The following is an 18,727-nucleotide window of genomic DNA, read 5'->3' as shown; positions in this document are numbered from 1 at the left end:
TAGTTGAAGAATGAGTTTTCCTCTCTATATTTTAAACAGTCCATTAAAAATATTGATACTAATGTATCTGTGATAATTAACATATTAGGAAGGTACTGAATGTCTTGGATTCCTTATTGTCCCCTCTCTGCTTTCAACACAAAGTAAACAATCCCAGAATTGTCAGGATTAGAAGGGATCTTTGGAGATCATTCGGTCAAACTCCCCCACCAAGGCAGGGTCACCTGGAGCAGTGACACGGGAACACATCAGGTGGGTTTGAGGGTCTCCAGAAAGGGAGACTCCATGATTTCCCTGGGCAGCCTTTTCCAGTGCTCTGTTCCAGTGCTCTGCCATCCTCAATGTAAAGCTTTTCTTCATTTTGGGGTGGAACTTCTTGTGTTTCATTTTATGGCCATTGCTCCTTGTCCTGTCACTGGGCGCCACTAAAAAGGGTCTGGCACCATGCTCTTGGCACCTGCCTTTGAGATACTTATATGCACTGATGAGATCCCCTTTCAGCCTTCTCTGGACTAAACAGGCCCAGCTCCTGCAGCCTCTCCTCATTAGAGAGATGCTCCACACCCCTCATCATCTTTGTGGCCTTTGTTAGACCCTCTCCAGTAGCTCCTTGTCTCTCTTGAGCTGTGGAGCCCAGAACTGAGCACAATACTCTGGATGTGGCCTCTCTGGAGCTGAGCAGAATGGGAGGATCCCCTCTCTCTACCTGCTCAGAAGCTGACTCTTGACTAAATGGTTACACCAACATCACCCATTAGGTCATGTGAGCAATTACAATTTTCTGATTGTCTGTTTTAATGATGAAAACCCCTCACATCGTATTGCAGTTTCCCATTGGGGAATGGATTCAAAGGAAGACGTTGGATTACTGCTTTTGCCTTGTATTGACATTGTACATAGATGGATTCCACTTCTGTTAAATACCCACTGAACAGGCAGGACTGTTCTCACAGCTTTGCAGTTGCCACTAACTTGAGTGGACAAGAGGGACAGAGAAAGTTGGGTGTTGTTAAAAAGTAAAGAATGTGTAACCTAATCCACCAAGTGTTCTGGGGAAGTAAAAATAATTAAGGCAAGCAAAGTGTATTGACCTCTTCAGGTGTACATTGCTTGTAGAGTGCAACATAAGTTGATCTAAAACAAGAAGGGGTGTATTCACATGCCCTCTCCAAAGAGGGGAAGAAAACTCATAAGATACTGCTGAGTGTTTAAAATGCATTTATTATACTGGGATTTCTTAATTACTGTGACTTGCATCATTTACTTTTCAATGAGAATTTGTGTAGAAAGGAAATCAAATGAGAATATCTAATGTCTTCGAAAGCATTAGATTATTTTTTCAAACCATCCTTAAAAGAAGGTTTTTCTTTTCTGTAATCCCTCAGGAGTCCTACGAGCAGTTCAGTAATGCAGATTTCTCACTGGAGCATATGAGTACCCTAGAGCAACTTGTGAACCTTCATAGCTTTTGGCTTCCTTTTTATTAAGTCAAGTCATGTAGCTTTGCTCACTTTCTATCTTTAACCACTACCATCACACCCCAAATTAAAGCCACAATTTCACCATCAGTGACATCAAAAGGAGAAAGCACCAGATCATCCAGCTGAGACATAGCTGAGCTGCCATCATGGTCTTAATTTTCCTGGTGTGCTCAAATGGGAATCTGTCAAGGCTCATAACAAAGTGTCTGGAAGCAAGATGTCTCTCAGTGTGTGAGAGAGTGAACCATGAATGATAGGATGTGCTACATGCCAGCAGCAGGAGTTTCAGAAATATGCAATTCAGAATCTCTTGCCCAAAACCCAATTTCCACATCATAAATAATGTAACTGTGGCAACACTCGGCAACTTAAAAGTGATGTTAACACAGTACAGTGTCAATATAAATTCCAGTCAGACTGACAGCTGAACTGTTACAGGTAAACCTGTGTTTAAGCACTTTTGGTTATGGCAGAGAAGGCAGAGCATCCCTCAGCTTTATACCTGACCCCTAAGATGGACCTAGGTGGGTACATTTTAGCTTAGACGCTTCTTTTTATATACAATCTTTGTTCCCCAATTAAATTAAATAATCCTTGCATTTTGGTTATATAAGTTTTATTAGGCTTTTTGGTTTAAATTTTTGTATGTACCTTTTGGAAAACATTGTTGATAAGCAAATGGCTAAAATACCATATTGGCTTGCACAAACAATTCACTCTCTACACAATGAAACACATTTAAAACTTTGCTTTGTTGTCTTATTGTCAAGAATTGCCCAATCTGTTTGAGAAAGATTGTGAATATTTAGAAACTCTTGAGTAATGGCTCGATAATAGACCTGTTGTGAAATGCCCGACCTGCAGAAGGGAATGAAAATTTAAGTTAATTTTAGCAGAACAAAAATTTTTCTTCTTGTGCTGAAGTGAGTCAGAGCTTGACTCACTTGTGTCTCAGAATTTAGGTGATTTATGGATGTTCCACTAAATGTTAAAGCTGTGATTTAAAACTGAGACAACCAGCCGAGAACTGCAATAGTTCTTCCTTCAGACTTTCTATTTCCTGATCCACCAGGAGGAGAAACTCTTCCCTTACCCTCACCAGAACTTGCCTCAGGGGTTATGAGCTGAGCACAGGCTGCTATATTCTTCTCCTCGTGTTTCCTATCAAATACTTGGGATGCAATCATAGCTGAGTTGAAGATAAGCTGATGCCCAGCAGAAAGGACACCATAGGAAGTGATTTTGCCATCTATTCTTATTTGCTTGAGTAGCCCTGAGTAGTAGCAATACTGAGGAACAATATTGTGTTTACAGTAGATAAATTATAACCTTGGAGGAAATGCTTCAGTTTGATAAAATGGTGCTAAAGCCTTTATGCTTTGATGATGGTAAATTCACATCACTGTGCTCACTCTGCCCATTAGTACCAATTTGTGGCTGTGGTGAGAGAAAACCATGAAAATTGGGAGTTTTGAAACAAGGTGTTTTATGCCTAGAACAAATCCTTCTCAAAAGAATTATCATTGTAGCTATCGTGAAATTACTCTTGAGTTTGTTCTGGATACCAAAATTTTGAACTACCCACTTCATTTATGTGCTGCTCTCTTCCTTTCCCCCTCAGTGACGTGTCCAGCAGCATGGCCTGTATAGCAAAGGGCATTCCCTAAGCTGTTGAATCAATAGAGAGAATACTTAATTAAGGTTTCCAGCTCTTCTCATGTTGCTGTGCTTTGTTTCCAGTTCACACCATGTGATATCAAGACATAAATTGAGTTAATTTCTGATCAGCTCTTTAGAGGATAGGAGCTAAGTTTTTCATTAACAGTATGTGGGTGTCCCCATGTTATTTTCTAAATTGTCTCACCATTAGGATGTTTTATATATTTTTCTGAATGTTACACAGTAACAACCAGACTCTTAAAATAACTTGAATTGCTTTAGTCTGAGGACAAAAAATACAAAGCTTAGCAATCTGTATCAGATATAGTCTGTTAAAGATAAGAGCTTGTACAGCTGATTTGTTATGCATGTATGTAATTGCACTTTTTGTTCTCAGAGCTGCTCCATGTGCAAAGAGAAGAGACCTGCCCACAGCCTCTGTACAAGATGCAACAAGTGGCTGTGCAGCTCATGCACAGAGGAACACAGACATGGCAAGGAACCTGGAGACCGCTTCCTGTCTGTATCCCTGAAAGGCTGCACAGGTACTGGGGACACACTGATTTTGTTTCTTCTCCTATCAGTTATTCAGCTGCAGAAGGAGCACTTGCAGGCTCTGTGCCACAGACACCAGGCTCTGTCTGTGAGACTCAGGATATGTACATGTCAGTGAGAGGTTGATTTTTCTCCAGCTTTAGGGCCATTGCCACAATCAGCATTCCACAGTATTGGGAAAAAGTTGGATATTTGTGCTTCACAGATAGGGTCTTCTCCACGTCTTTCCAATCCGTGGAGTTATGGGACAGGGTTGGGAGGGCTACAACAGCAGCAGGCCTTGCCCTTTCAGTATTTCTGCCCCAATTTGGGTAACTTCATTGAGGAAACCATGGTAAAGCAATGCCTGTGCATATGTGCAAGGTGTGCGGGGGAGTCACAGACAGCAAAAGGCTGTGATCACTACAGGATATTCCTTTCCTAAGCCTGGAATGAGAAATGTCTCCTGAGTGTATAACGAGAAATGTCTCCTGAGTGTATATGAGCAAGCACAAATTAAGCTGACTGGCAAGTATGTCTCAACCCTATACAATGGTGATCTACAGAAAGTATTGCCATCTCCTATTATTACTCATTATTTTCTTTCTCCTATGTCGGAAATCTGCTGCAGAATATGCTAACATGAACTTATATAAGCAATTTTTCACTTAAGAATTTGTGCTGCACACTCATTCTTCTTCATAAGGAAAATGAAGGACAGAAAAAGGAATAAAAATAGCCCACTGATTATTCTTTCTCTTTTCTTTTCTTTAGCATTTTCCTTTTGTAGAAATCTAGACTTGCCATAGATGGAGTTTTTAAAGTACTGGGTGGTCATATCAAACACAGTTTGAGGCACTAGAGACAAAATATGCCAAATAGAGTGTAAGCAAAAGAAGTCCATAAGAATGGTATTAATAAAAACACAGATTACATTTAAATGTTTCTTGGGTCTTTTCTAGAGAATAATATAAACTGAAGTTCCCCAGTCTCCCCTCAAAATGTCCTGATTGAATGGACAATGTTTTTCTTCTTGAGTTGATGACAAGATAAGGACTGTGGTTTTGAGGCTCCAACTGTTTATAATTTCATGTCAGTTTAGGTAAGATTACCAGCTCATAGTGTTGACAAATGCTGGTGAGACGTTATGCGTGTGGCTCAGCTGTAGGTTTGTGTGTGCTATATGAATAAAAAGATGCAGACACATAAAAACATGAGAAAGAATTTTAGTTCAGTACTAAATTCCATGTGCTGAAAAGACATGAACAAGGAGGTTGGTAGTTCATACACAGACTAGCTAATATAGAAATTATTTGGAATGTAATTTGTGCTTTTTTATTATTGCTGTTATTATTTATGTAGGTTTTATCTGTTTTTGGACATAGATTTCCCTCCAGAATAGTTCCAAGAGAGCAAATACTAGGATATACTTGAACTCAGACTGGCTTTTTTTCTTCTGGAGATACACACACACCATCTTCAGTCTGTGTAGGGTGTTCTGAAAACAGTCACTTTCTTTGTAAGCCCTTGCAACTGTTAAGAGGTCTTGCGTCTTTAAACTGTTCTATCTTTTGCCATTTCCCTTGTAAGGGTCAGACCTCCTATTTGCATCTGACAAGTGTTAGATTTCTTGGGTCAGAAATGAAGCAAAGTAGCAAAACACCCTCACCAAACACATGAAATCCTTCTTATTTCTATTAATTTTTTCTATTAGCTAAGATGAGATTGCTTTTCCATAGTTGGCACCAACTGATCTGAGGAACAGACATTTAAAACTTTCTGTTAATTATTCAAGAGATACACCTGAGATAAAGAAAATATAGGCTGTAGAAAATGTTGACTCAAATAATGAATTTTCAGAATTTAGGGCAACTGAGCTTTCTCTGGTCACCAAGTGAGCTGCCTTTTAGGAAGCTGAAATGGATAGTTGTGGTTAGATATCTGCTTCTAGAAAAAAACAGAGTTGTGCCCTTGTACCTGATTTCTAAGTACTAAACTTACTCCAAAACTGACAAGTGTTGCTCTGAGCTGAGTAAAAAGTAGGTCAAGAAGAGCATGGCTCAGTGGCAGTTCTCACTGATATGTCAATTGAGTCAGGGGATTACCAGCAGCAGAGCCTGTGGGTCTGTGCTGCAGTTAGATAATATTGATTTTATCATTAGTTTGCATTTGAAATCTGCTTGTCTCTTAAATCTGACATGATATTAAAAAACCCCAATGAATTGTCTGGGATGATTGCAATCACCCAAAGGCTGAAGAACCCTTCAGAGAGAGAAAAAGGGGGAAATCATTTTATAGGATTGTGACTTCATGGCACGTGGACCTTAAAGGCCACATCTCATTATAAGTTTGAGTTTAATATGGAAAACTTGATCTTGAGTTTACAGAAAAACAGCTTGTATGCTCTGCAGATACTGAACACTTTGAGAGGCTTTTCCAGTCCATAAACCTTCAGAAAGTTATTATGGTCTTTTTTTCCCTTTTGAGATGTAACATCTGATCACATAGGGGATGATCTTTGACATCCTCGTTGGATATCTATTGGTTGTACAGCCTCCTTATTTGCTTTGTCAGCTGCAGGTTTTAGTACAAAAGTACATATTTGCAGTATAACCAGAAAAAAATTTGCTGTCAAGGTGAGTTCAGTTTGCTCCTTTCTAGTAGGAAATATTGGAGTTGGTTAAAAACCCCCTAACCTAATTTCCTCCTTTGTTAATACTATCCATTAGCATTTGATTCAATAATGATATAAACCAATAAACTTCCCTGAAGAGTAAAGCATGATACTGCAGTAAATAATTCGTAACGATGTAAACTATGTAAAGCTGTTACATAAAATCTTGGCCTAATCTGTCACAAATTATCTTCTTGCACATTGTTGAGAAGGTGGAATGAAAGTCAATTGAACTGGAGGAAATAAATCAACCTCCTCAGAAATATTTAGAGTAGATAGCAACCTAAAAACTGGGCAATTTGACGTGTTCTTCTGGAGAGTGGCATGGATTTTCTCCATATTTGTATTGTCATTGTTAGCTATGAGATTTTCTTAGCCTTTCTGCTTCTCTGTTGGGCATTTTCCAATTTGAAAATGAAGTGACTGAGCCAGTATAGCTTCCTGTACTCTGTGGGTCTGTGCCATTGCAGTAGTTGTCACTTCAGAAGCTCGATTCTATAAAAGGCTTCATTTTGCTACAGGATGAGAGCATGGTCTCTGCCACAGGTTGGGTTTTTAAAAATGTTTAGGTAAGTAAGATTGGTTTGCTGTTGGAAAATGGAAATATTTCTTCTCATTTGATATGAGCAGATAATAATGTATACATAATTAATGCTTTTATATAATTTAAAGTTTTTATCCATATGTGTTATCTAATAATGATTTTGTTTGATTTCTCGTGTGTTGGTAAAGAATAATGGGATAGTGTCTTTTTTGGAGTACTGTGAGGAAGCAATTGAGCTTTTCTTTGGTGGTAGAGGGTTTGTTTTGCCATAGTTTAGTTCTGTCTTTTTCTGGCATCTTTAATTGACAGTGTTCCTTCTTTCTAAAACAATTCTACCATTCAGAAAAAAAGGCAAGAATAGATTGTACAGAAGCAATGCTTTTACTTTGCATGCCCACTGTCCATTCTTACTCTTCATCACATTATTCTTTAAAAAGTCCTTTTAAAAACAGATTTTAGGGCCTAATATCAGCCCCAGCTGCTGAAGTTTATGAACTGCATTGCAAAAACCACAAATTTGGGAAAAAATTGCTCATGTGACTTTTTAAGAACAAAGGATTTCCTTGCTTCTGCTGTGACTGCAAGTTTGTCATATAGTTGCTATTCTATGTTTTAAAATACAGTTGTGTAGAGTGGTTTACCAGACCAGGGCATTTAGAGTTGTGAGGCTGATGCTCCAAATCATGATATTTAAACTCATGAGAGTTCAGAGGACAATATGATTTGTTTTGATGGCTTATTCCTGAGCCCCTCTGGTGTGCTCAGTTTGTAGGATGTATAAGCAAAAAATTCAAACAAACCCAGCTTCACATAATCAGATGGTTCCAGGTTCCGTGCCTTTTAAAAATATCATCGAGACTTTCCATGAAACTGTGAGTTTGGTTGCTCTTTTTCTGAGCTCTCATCCTTGTCAATGACCCCTTGCTTTACATTCCTCAGCAGCTGAAGGTGAAGCAAGGGAGTTTTCCTTGTTTTGTCCCGTGCACCCCCAGGAGCCCCTGAAGCTGTTTTGTGAGACCTGTGACACCCTCACCTGCCGCAGCTGCCTCCTGTCAGAGCACAAGGAACACAGGTACCTCACTGCTAAAGGAGCTCATCGAGATTTAAGACTTTTCATCTGTGTTTTCCAGCTGATGGTGCTGGCTGGTCTGAATTTAAAAGCCACAGCAAAACTCAGTTCAGTTGTCTCACTCCCACATGATTTAACACACGGCTCACAGCCCTCCCAGAGGCTCTCCCTGCTCTCACCTGTTCACTCATGAACATGGAAAACCATGGGGTGAGAATTTCCCCTTCTTTCATAGGTTCAGGCATCTTGATGAAGCTCTGCAAAATCAAAGAATCATCCTGGAGAATGTCATAACTAAAGTGGAGGAGAAAAAAAATGGGATTCAGGTTTCAGCTAAACAGATTGAAGACAGGTAATTGCTATGCTTTTTTTTTTTTTTTTATATGAAAGTAGATGATCTATAAAAATAATATTTTCACTAAATGTAGGTTAACAGAATTAAGTGCAGCTGCTGTATTTTTTTTTCTTGGAGGGTAGAAAATAATAGGAAGATTAAAAATATCAAATTCATGTTTAAGTGGTACTGACAAGTCATGGCATTATAAAACATGATTCCATAGTCTTTGTAAGGCATGTGACAGCTGGCTTCAGAGTTAAGATTTCTTTGTATAATCTGTTTCTGAACTAGAATTTGACAATATTAGAAATAAAGATAATTTTTAAAATACCTTAGTTCTTCAAGAAACCTCAAAACAAGCTGCAGTTGCAGTCAAGGCTAATAAAAATGAAAATATCTAATTATATGAACTGGATTTTGCTACTGATTATGCATTTAGTAGCTGTTGGATCTCTCTTGTGCATTAATAAAACAGTTTCTAGAGTACAAATCTATTTCTACTATTTACAATCTAGTATAAATTGGAAGTTTTGGATATATTATATATGTATTTGCTGACAAAGAACTAAAGACTGTTCTTGGCATAATGCTTGAGAGAATCCATTAGCATTAGCCCGTGACACCCAGAGAGGGGTGGTCAGGGTTCGGCGAAGTGGGGGAGAGCTAATGGGAAATGATACAACTTTCACTGCAGTTCTGTCTATAGGTAGGTCTGTTCTTGTAGCAAATAACTGCTGATCAGTGAATAAATGACTAGAGCTGGCTCACCCAGGGGTGTGTACCTCTTACCCACAGGTTGCTTGAAGTAAAACATCTGTACAAAAAGGTGGAGAACCAAATAAAAATGGCCAAGATGGTTCTGATGAATGAAATCGATAAACGAACAAATATCCTCCTTGAACAACTTGAAGTAAGTAAGGCTAGTTTATTTGACACCTTGGGAAATTAAACTAAATTAAATTTAATCCCAGTGCCAGTGGAAAGAATGTAGACTGTGAGAGCTATTCTCCCATTCCTTATATTTTCAAATATTTGGGTGTTTTTCTGCAGAGTTTTTTGTGGAATCAACGGTTGACAAAGTTTCAGGGTGAAGTTGCAAAATGTTTATCGTTAACTCATGATAAGCAATTTCTAATGCATTCACAGAGAATATATGTGCACCTTTTGAGTACTTAGAAAACAAATCAGCTTCTGATTTTAATGTTTAATTTGTAGGAGCCCACTAGCAGCACAATTAAAACCCTGTTTCAGAAATGATTCTTTAGTCTTATCTCTGTAGCAGACCTTTCAGTTTTGACTCTTCAGTTTTTGGATGTCCAGCTGAAGTATATAAGTTTATTTTGAAACGTGCTAAGGAGAAAAATTGCTAATCAGAATTTCCAGACAAGAAAGTGGTCCAGGTGCAAATTTGATCCAATTTCTACAGCTTTCTGGGGTTATGTTATTCTGTCAAACCAAGGCCAGAATGATGCAGATTGTTTGCTCCTGGGGAAGCCATTGCTCTTCCTGAATTCAGATGTATGTCCTGAGTTGGATTTGATTTCTTTTTATGATTGGTGTTTAAAGAGACTGAAGAACAGTGTCGCTGCAAATACTGCATAATGTAGTGCCAATGATTGCATGCTTTATGTGTGTCTGAAGAATGACAGCCCTTTTCTACTGATTCACATTATTAACAGAAAATCACCAGCGAGAGGAAGCAGAGGCTGGAGCAACAACTGCAAGGTGTTGTGGTTTTAGGCAGACAGGTAGAGCATGTCCAGAACTTCATCAGCTGGGCCGTGTGTAGTAAAAAAACCATCCCATTTCTCTTCAGTAAGGAACTGGTAAGAGCAGTGCTTATCGTGCAGTAATTGTGAGAACTGCTTTAAGGATTTGATGTTTCTCAAATAAAATATTTTCATGGTCTTAGAACAGTGAATAAAATCATCGTCCTTTAATGTGTCACCAGATTGTGTTTCAGATCCAGCGCTTGCTAGAGACAAACTGTAACACAGACATGGGCCCTCCTCTGAAGATCAGATTCACTTGGGATCCCTCCTACTGGACTAAGCAACTCTCCAATTTGGGTAAGAAAAATATAATAGGCAAGTGGCCAAAGCTAGGCTGGACAGACACAGACAGTACAGTACCACCCCTAAAGGGCTCTCCTTTTGTTTTGACATCCAGTTTTGAAACTCTTATCATGTTCTGAAGAAAGGTGGGTGTGGCTGGACTTTGCTGTTTTTCTCTCCACTTATATCCATTCACCAAAAGACCACTGAGGTGTCTGGTGCTTTCACTCTCTTAGTGGCCAACAGACCTGAGCAGTGTTGAGGCACTTGCAATTGATAGGCACAAAGATGACTTTAAGACACTGGCTGCACAGTGATTACAGTGTTATCTAAATAACATATAAATGTGTGTGCTGTGACTTTGTTTCCCAGCAGCTACAAATTTCCCAACTGCAATGGGTTCTTGCAGTAAATTCAACTCAGTGGGCTGATCACTCATCTAAAAGATCAGTTCTCTTCCCATTTTAGGGTATTAAAAACTAAAAGGGCTGAAACACTATCAAAAGTGTTGCAGGGAATAATCTCTTGATGAAAAGCATGGACAGGATAATTTCATAGGTCACTTCTATTTCCAGCCTTTATGAGTCTCACCTACGTGACATTAATCTCTTATTTTTGTCACTGGCACCCTGGAAGCTGTCTTTTGGACCTGTGCTTATGGATGAGAAGATAAGCTCATACTTCAGTAAAAAATGGAAGTATAAGCTATATTCATCCATTAAGACAAAATAAGGCCGATTTTTCAAAGCGTTTGCTGGATAATTCAACCATGAGCTGCTCCACTGACATCAGTGGGAGTTTGGTGTGAATGGAAATAACTAGATAAATATTGGAAAATTTGTCTTGAATGTATGTTAGCAGACTGTTTGGATAGGTTATTTTAATATCTTTTATATTTGAAATGTGAATGATGGTAATTTCCTTGTCTACTGTTTTCATTGTGTAAATTTGTCAAGACCATAGGAAGGAGTAAATTTGCTGTTTTTTTCCAGGGGGTTTCACCATGGAAGGTGGACACATTTCTCACCCAGATGTGCTACTCTGTGGAAATATTCAAGGATTACAAACCTCTCTGTACCACGGGCACCACTCCCCAGCCTCACAGCTGGAGAGCAGCCAGCCACACCAGTTCCCACCTGCGATCCAGTGCTCCGCACCGGTGTGTTGCTCCCACTGCCTCAGCATTCCTCACCCAAACAAACCTCAGCCTTCCTACCAAGACATGAACCACCATAAAAGCTTCCACCAGCCTCCTGCACTTCATCAGCAGCACTTCCCCATGCAGTACAGCCTGCAGCAGCAGGACAGAGAGCCCCGGGGTGCCCCCCAGCCCGTGAAGCTGCTGCAGGTTGGGCTGGAGCAGCAGCCACGCTCAGAGCCGGAGAACGTGACCGGGCGGGTGGGAAAGCCCTTCCCACCCCAGCAGAGCAGGCAGGGTTGTGCTGTTGTGTCACACGAGGCTCAGCAGGTCCACACGAGCCACCCACAGGCTTCTGTGCAGGCATCAGCTGTGGGAGTGCAGCTGGGCCAGCTCCAGAAGATAAAATCTAACCACATGCTGCAGCCACCCCTGCAGCAGCAGCAGCAGCAGCTGCCACTGACACCCCCATCGCCAGGGCACGACGAGGGCACCCACAAGCAAGTCATCCAGCAGAGCCTGGACATCATGCACCACCAGTTTGAGCTGGAGGAGATGAAAAAGGATCTGGAGCTTCTCCTGCAGGCCCAGGGACAGCCCAGCTTGCAGCTGAACCAAGCCAAGCCACCTCAGCATGTTCAACAGACCATAGTTGGTCAGATCAACTACATAGTGAGGCAGCCAGCCCCAGCACAGCAACAAATCCAAGATGAAGCACAAGTAAGTTCTCTCAAAGTCATTTCCTACTGCATTTAGTGAGTGCAAGTTCAGAAATGGGACAGACCTTTGAGATTTCATGTATTTCTCTGAACATGTATTTTTCTTTGTGTGTTGTCTATGTGTGCAGCAGAGAGGCTTCGTGCCTCATGTAGATTGGGGCAAAATTTTCTGTGAAATGCTGCATAAACACCCTGGATCCCAAAGATCTGAATTTCTTAATAGACAAGGTGAGCAGCAGTGTGGGAGAATAAAAGCACCATCATTCCTCCTTTGTAAACAGGTGACTGGAGGACTGCAGTAGTTTCACTCTCCATTTCAACTCTCTTTTTTTACTGGAAACATTAAGCCCTGAGTCCTTAAAAAGCATTAGATTCTGAATTATTATTGAAGAGAGTGAAGCCAATTTCTTGGTCTGAGAGTTATTTCCCATTCCAGTAACTGCTCTTGCTGCTGCACCATGTCATTTAAGATTATCATCATTACCCAAACAAGCTGTTGTGCTACAGCTTTGTCAGCAGGGCTAATCTCTTCCCTTTTCCTCTGTTAGTAAGAATCCTGCTTTTGAAAGAGGGACAGAGCTTGGTGGTGAGCATCCAAACCACAAGGCAGATCAGCTGCAGAATAAGGTGGCTTGGAAATTCATTTAAAACAGTGGAAAGGTGGCTCAGACTTCCCATCGTGTAAATTCTGTGGAGCTGCCACCTCGAATAGCTCTCAAAGTGGATTACCTGCAAGGGCAGGCTGCAGGCTTTTGGTATAGCTGTACATTTCAGCAGCTTTACTGAGTATTTTTTAAAGTAATTCATTAATGTCTGTGAGAAATCTGTCTCCATTTATCTCTCTGCTTTGGGTTGCCTTGAACATCTCTGTTGTTTTAGAGTCTTTTTGGGCTTGTCGTAATGTGTATGCTGTGAGTTGATGCAAATTTGTTACTGTTTTTCTTTCTGAGCTGTTGCAAAGACAAATTCTCATTTGTGATTTGTAGGTCTGTGAGAGCTCCACAGAACCTGATGACCAGAAGCCTGTCATTCCTCTTGACAAAAGTGGCAGTCCCTCCCTGTCACAGTCATTAGATGAAGAAGCCAGTGTCAGGAGCCACTCCCCTGAGAGCACACTGCAGCAGTCAACTTTCCATCCAGTGAGAAAGGTATAAAGAACTTCTTAAAAAAAAAAAAAAATTAAGGGAAAACCTGATTTGATAGTATTGAATATGGCATTGGAGTTTGCAATGAGGGGGAAAAAATTAAAATGCAGTAAACGTCAGCCAAATGGCTTGTAAATTTTGGAAGACAATCACAGCCTAACCTTGTGTGCATCTTCCAGTCAGGTGCCAGGATGAGCAACTCTTCTAGGGGCTGATAAGTGTTTAGGTCTGGCTGGCATGATTGGTAAGCATGAACTGGCAAATAAATAAGAGCTCTATTTCTTCACTTCTTAAAGTCTGTCTAGCTCCTATGTCTAGGGATTTAATTACTAGGGCTTGCTAACTACCATCCTAGAGCAGTTAATTTGAAAAAAAATAAATAAAGCAGGAGTCAGAGATGCTGATGAAGTCAAGCCTGAGAAACAGTCTTCAAAATACTTGCCCCAGAAACAACACCACTAGTTACTGCTGAAGGTGGGGTTGCCTGAAAGGGATATAATTCTGTTACACTTCTTCTCGTTGCTCATGTATAGGCAGAAAAATCACAGTTTCTATGTATCTAGAATATTTTATGACATAATAGAGCCAGGCTTTGGTCTTTCCACCGACTGGGAGGCTCTGACTGTTGAAGAAGCAGCAGGAACTGTACCAGGAGGGCCACTACTTATCAGCAGACCCTTGGTGGCTCTGGATATCACCTCTGCCTTTGAAGAGGAGAAGCTGCCTTTCACTTCTCTGGACAATTTGTTTAAAACACTCCAAACAACACATCATATTCTGCTTTTTCAAGTTTGTTTGTTACTTCAGTGCATGACTCATTTTGTGTACCCTGTAGAAGACTTTTGCGTATATTTTTTTCTTGGAATTTGTCTGTGGGATATTGTGGAAGTATTTGTCTTTCTATCCTCAAAAAGGATGTTATTTTTCCTTCCTTTGTACATGACTGTGTTGATGCAACGTATTTATGATGCAATACCTGTCCAGAGAATTGTTGGAGATCCCTTTGGGAGTTGCAGACATACAGGCCTGGAAGCAGTGTGCAATTCAGATTTGAAAGCCACAAAGAAATCTGCCTTATGGACCTGTAATGGAAAGTTATTCCCAACAGCTTAAGCAAGAAACGTCAGAAAGAAGAAAGAAAATGGAAGGAGATGTGCAGGAGAGAGAGACTAGTGTAGTCTGGTGGGAAAAGCAGGAGTAATAAAGGAAAATTGCTGATTTGTTGCTGTAGGAGTTGAGAAGGTGGCGAGAGGAAGATATTCCTAGGAACTAAAAAAGGGATTTTTTTCTAATGGTGCTGAGAAGTGTATGCTCTTGTGCAGAAAACAGTTTGGTTTTTGAGGTGCCTGGTAGCTTTTCAAGAAGTTAATGTTCAACAGCTACGACACCCCATCTTTCTTGTATTCATCTCTTCTAATGAGCTCTTTGGGATGAAGACATCTGGATGGGATGAAGATATTTACATCTCTGGCAATGGAAAGTTAGAAATCATGAAGGGAAAAAGCACAGCAAGCAAACCCTTAAAATATATTCTTCATGAATGCTCTTTAAAGATGTCTGACTGCTTTTGCTGAGAGTTGGGTTAAATCTGGGTTTAAATGGGAGATTGGTTCCTGTTTAAGAACAAGGGAATGTGTCTATTCATTCTCGTCTGGTTCACCTGATTAAATGTTTTCAGACTCATCTTCAGGCAAAAATCTCTGCACAGGTATTTGCCCATGTGCTCTCACATGGCCTGTGTTCAGAACATTTCATCTCTCTCAAGATCTTGGAAGACATGGAGAAAGTGAATGTGGGCAAGTCTGAAACACGTGAAAAATATGGTAGAGAAAATGGCTAGAGAAACCTGCTGCCTGAAGAACAATTGTGTTCTGTCTTTTTGGAGAATAATTGTGGTTGGACTTCTTGGCCTCATGTTGCATTTCTGCTGAACTCTGACAGCCTTCAGCTGGGCACAGTATTTCTAGTGGAGTACATAATTCCCTGTCTGCTGAGATTCTTTCATTAAAGAGAAAGCAGTGTGCACCTGAATTTACTGTTTAGTGATAAGGTTGCCAAGATGTGTCCAAAAAGTAAAGAGATAAAAGCTTTCTTTAGCTTAGTGGTTTCCTTTATTTTGGAGTGGGGCAAGGCTTGATTGCTCATATAATTAAACCTCTGTGCATTAATTTTGAAACACATTTATGGTATGAATTTGATGTTATTGATTGGTAGCTAGATGAATTGTCCTCATGCAGAGTTACATTTATTTGTAAAGCAATATAGATAAGATGTTATTAATAGTTTGGGATAGTTTTCATTTGTTTCGCTCATTTTGGAACATTAATGGTGATATTTTGTCAGTCTTTCTGTCTTCCTGTATGTTCTGCTAACTATCCTTTTTCTGTGAATTAATTTTTTTGTGCAGAATAAATCTTTCTATACTTAGACAATTGATTGTTTGATATAAGTACTGCACTTTGCATAATTCTGGGCTTGATTATCACCTTTTAGGAATGCAACACTAGGAATGAAACTTTTCTGTTGATGTGGGAAATGGATATAATTTTCTCTTCACGTTCCCCTGTCAGAATACTTCACTGACATAGCCAGGACCTCTGTTTTGGACTGTGGAGCTGTTCTGTCTCCATGCCTGTCAAATACCCAGCCTCTCCAGTAGGAAAGCCAGCAAGACAGAGAACAAATTTCAGCAAGACAGGGAACAAGTTTCTGAAAACCTTTTGTGTTACCTGCACTCCATTTCCAGGGAATTGTGCCAAGCTCTAGCAAACAGATTTTACACAAGCTGTGGAACTGCTCAGTTGCAGTGTGAAGGAATGAGTGCTCAATTAGTTTAACAGTTTTGTGGAAAGGGTTACCAGCCTTCACTGATGATATGATCTTGCTGCTTTTGCACAGTATGATATCAAGTTATTAATTTGTGCACAGGACTAGAGAGGTCACCTATTCTGGAACAAAGGTGAGAATAATAAGATATTTTGGGCCTAATTGTGTTTTCAGGAGTAATAACAGGAATACAGTCTCTGTTTTTTTTGCACATACCTAATTGTCATTTCTGGCTGTGATGAGCAAAGAGGTCTAAAGGCTGCATCTAGCATTTGAAGAAATGTCATGATTACTGCACATCTAGAGCACAAATTTGTAACTTGAGCCTCAGGCACCACTGCAACAGACACTGGTGTTGATGCAGGGCCAGCTGTACACCTCTCCTCACACTCCATGAAGTGCACCCCCTTCTGTAGTTTGGAGCAAGACCCTTACTTCTGTTAGTTCACCTGCTTAAAGTGAATCTCTGAATATGTTGTGCACTGTATTAGTGAGTTATCACTAGACAGCTGCATCTGATCCTTTATAAATATAGCCAACAGCAGGTCCTTAGGAGAAGGGCATCAGAAAAAGACAAACTGATGGTCCACTATTCCAGATTGTGAAAGCCATCACTTCAGAGACTTTCTGACCTGAAGGTTGTACCCAGACAGTTACGTTTTGGAGCTCTTTATGGACCCCTCCTCTGTGAATTTGTCTAATTCACTATTTTGTGTCCATTTTAATACTAGTGTAGAATACTCCTCAGCATTCAGCACCAACTGAGTTTTGCATTGCATGAGAAGCTCTTGGTTGCTTACCTCAAGTCTGTTACCTGATCGTGCACTCAGATGCCTTCTAGTTCTTGTGTTAGCAAAAACAGTGAATAATCGCTCTGTATTCACACCGTTCATAATATCTGTTTTATAGGTCAATATTTAATTCACTCTCAAAAGTTTCTTTTTGAAGCTTAAAAGTGACCGCTTGTCTCTTTAAAGAGTTGGCTCCTCCTTTCATGATAGCCATTCTGTACTTTGGTCCTTCATGTCTTTGGCCATTTTCCCCATACTTTGTGGTTTTGATAAATCATTTTTGAGTCACCAGGATTAATAATGGAAGTGTAAGCATGTGGAAATGTTGTATAGTGCATTATATTTGTTGTATTGTTCTTTTTGATTTGCAACAAGTCCCAGCTGCTTACTTCAAGAGCTCTGTTTATCTCAAGCACAATAAAGTACCTGAGATGGGGAAATCCTAGGAAATGTTCTGTGCTATCCAAGGTGCACTCTTCAGAGCACTCTGAGAGGCTTCTGTTTTATTCCAAATATATGCAGTGTGGTGGCATTTAATCGAAGCCTAATATGATGACAGTTTGAGGTGGAACTTCTTTTTTTTTTTTTTTTCTTTAAAAACGTGAAATTTGTGGAAAGGGGGCTGGAGGACAGAGTACAGATTTTATTTGATGGTAATATTGCACAGAGCATGTTGTGATTACTTAGTGACTGAAAGTAATAATAATTTAATATCCGACACTAGAACTTCAAATCTGAGCTTGGGACCAAAGTGGGTTTGTTGTTGCTACATTTTCCCCTTAATTACTATTAATTCTAGGGCAATTAGGGATGAGGGAAAGAACAGCCTGTAATTTAGGGTCCTACGAATTTCTAAAGTAACAGAGTAAGTTTGTTACTTTACAGAATTGAACTGCTCACAGCACAAATTCTTTCATGCTTTATGCAATTAGGTACATTTCCCAGAATGGTGATTTAACAAAACCTTTTTCCTTTGACCTGAAAAAAGAAGATAAATAAAACATGATGCTGCTTGCTCCATGCAATCTCTTCCTCCTTCCGCTTTAAGCCCGCTCCAGTTTATTCAGACAAATTGTTAAGGAAGATTTGGGTTCTTTTTTCTCGTGAAAGCGGAAAGGAAATCCTTCGGATTCTGTTCTGAAACTGGGAATGGGAAGCATGTGCAGCCTGTGTTATCAGTGCTGCTGTGTTAAGCAACTGGATTGGAGTAGTACATTTGTTTAACCTTCCAGCATAATGAGCTGCCAGGGGGATTGCTCCACTTAATAGCAGCCGTTCATTACTCTGCAACCATTTGCAGCGTGGTGTTTCTCCCATAGCAAAGAGAGTTGGCGGTTCCCAGTTTTAGCTTCCTTTATCAGTGACACTTAATGTCAACAACCCTGAGACTTTGCCAAAACAATCCTAACAAATCCTAATCCCTCTGTTTCAAGGTAAGTATTTGCTTCTCAGAATTCTTCTGTATTGGTGCTGCATGTTTACACTGGACCTTTTTTTGAATGCAACAGTGATCAAAGAAATATTTGAACTGAACCATATATTTATTTTTTTTATTCTCTGAAGGCACTTTGCATGTTCTTTTTTCTTACCTTTCACTACCATAGCTAAGAAAATTGTGGTAGAAGGCATTTTGGGGTGGTGATACTGCTGCCATTATATTATAAGGATCATCAGACCAAAATTAATTATGAGACAATGAGAATTCCATTTATAGTGACACAGATGTAGTTCAATGTGCCAGACTGTACATTAAAAT

At 39.9% G+C, this 18,727-nt stretch overlaps 1 protein-coding gene across 2 annotated transcripts in view; it reads left to right on the top strand.

Moving 5' to 3' along the window:
- Nucleotides 1-18,727, top strand: part of TRIM66 (tripartite motif containing 66) — a 46,443-nt gene that overhangs the window by 10,722 nt on the left and 16,994 nt on the right. The window contains exons 3-10 of one of the 2 annotated variants that reach the window (XM_017727361.1): nt 3,538-3,685; nt 7,835-7,964; nt 8,197-8,313; nt 9,094-9,208; nt 9,978-10,124; nt 10,250-10,367; nt 11,345-12,210; nt 13,196-13,357. In XM_017727361.1, coding sequence (XP_017582850.1) covers nt 3,538-3,685; nt 7,835-7,964; nt 8,197-8,313; nt 9,094-9,208; nt 9,978-10,124; nt 10,250-10,367; nt 11,345-12,210; nt 13,196-13,357 — 1,803 coding nt within the window. Of the gene's footprint in view, nt 1-3,537; nt 3,686-7,831; nt 7,965-8,196; nt 8,314-9,093; nt 9,209-9,977; nt 10,125-10,249; nt 10,368-11,344; nt 12,211-13,195; nt 13,358-18,727 lie in introns of both variants that reach the window. The other variant, XM_008644889.2, reaches the window with a different exon arrangement.

The sequence above is a fragment of the Corvus brachyrhynchos genome, unplaced genomic scaffold (genome assembly GCF_000691975.1).
Source record: "Corvus brachyrhynchos isolate BGI_N302 unplaced genomic scaffold, ASM69197v1 scaffold542, whole genome shotgun sequence".
In the NCBI taxonomy this organism is placed as follows: domain Eukaryota; kingdom Metazoa; phylum Chordata; class Aves; order Passeriformes; family Corvidae; genus Corvus; species Corvus brachyrhynchos.
This window is presented reverse-complemented; position numbering and strand designations above follow the sequence as displayed.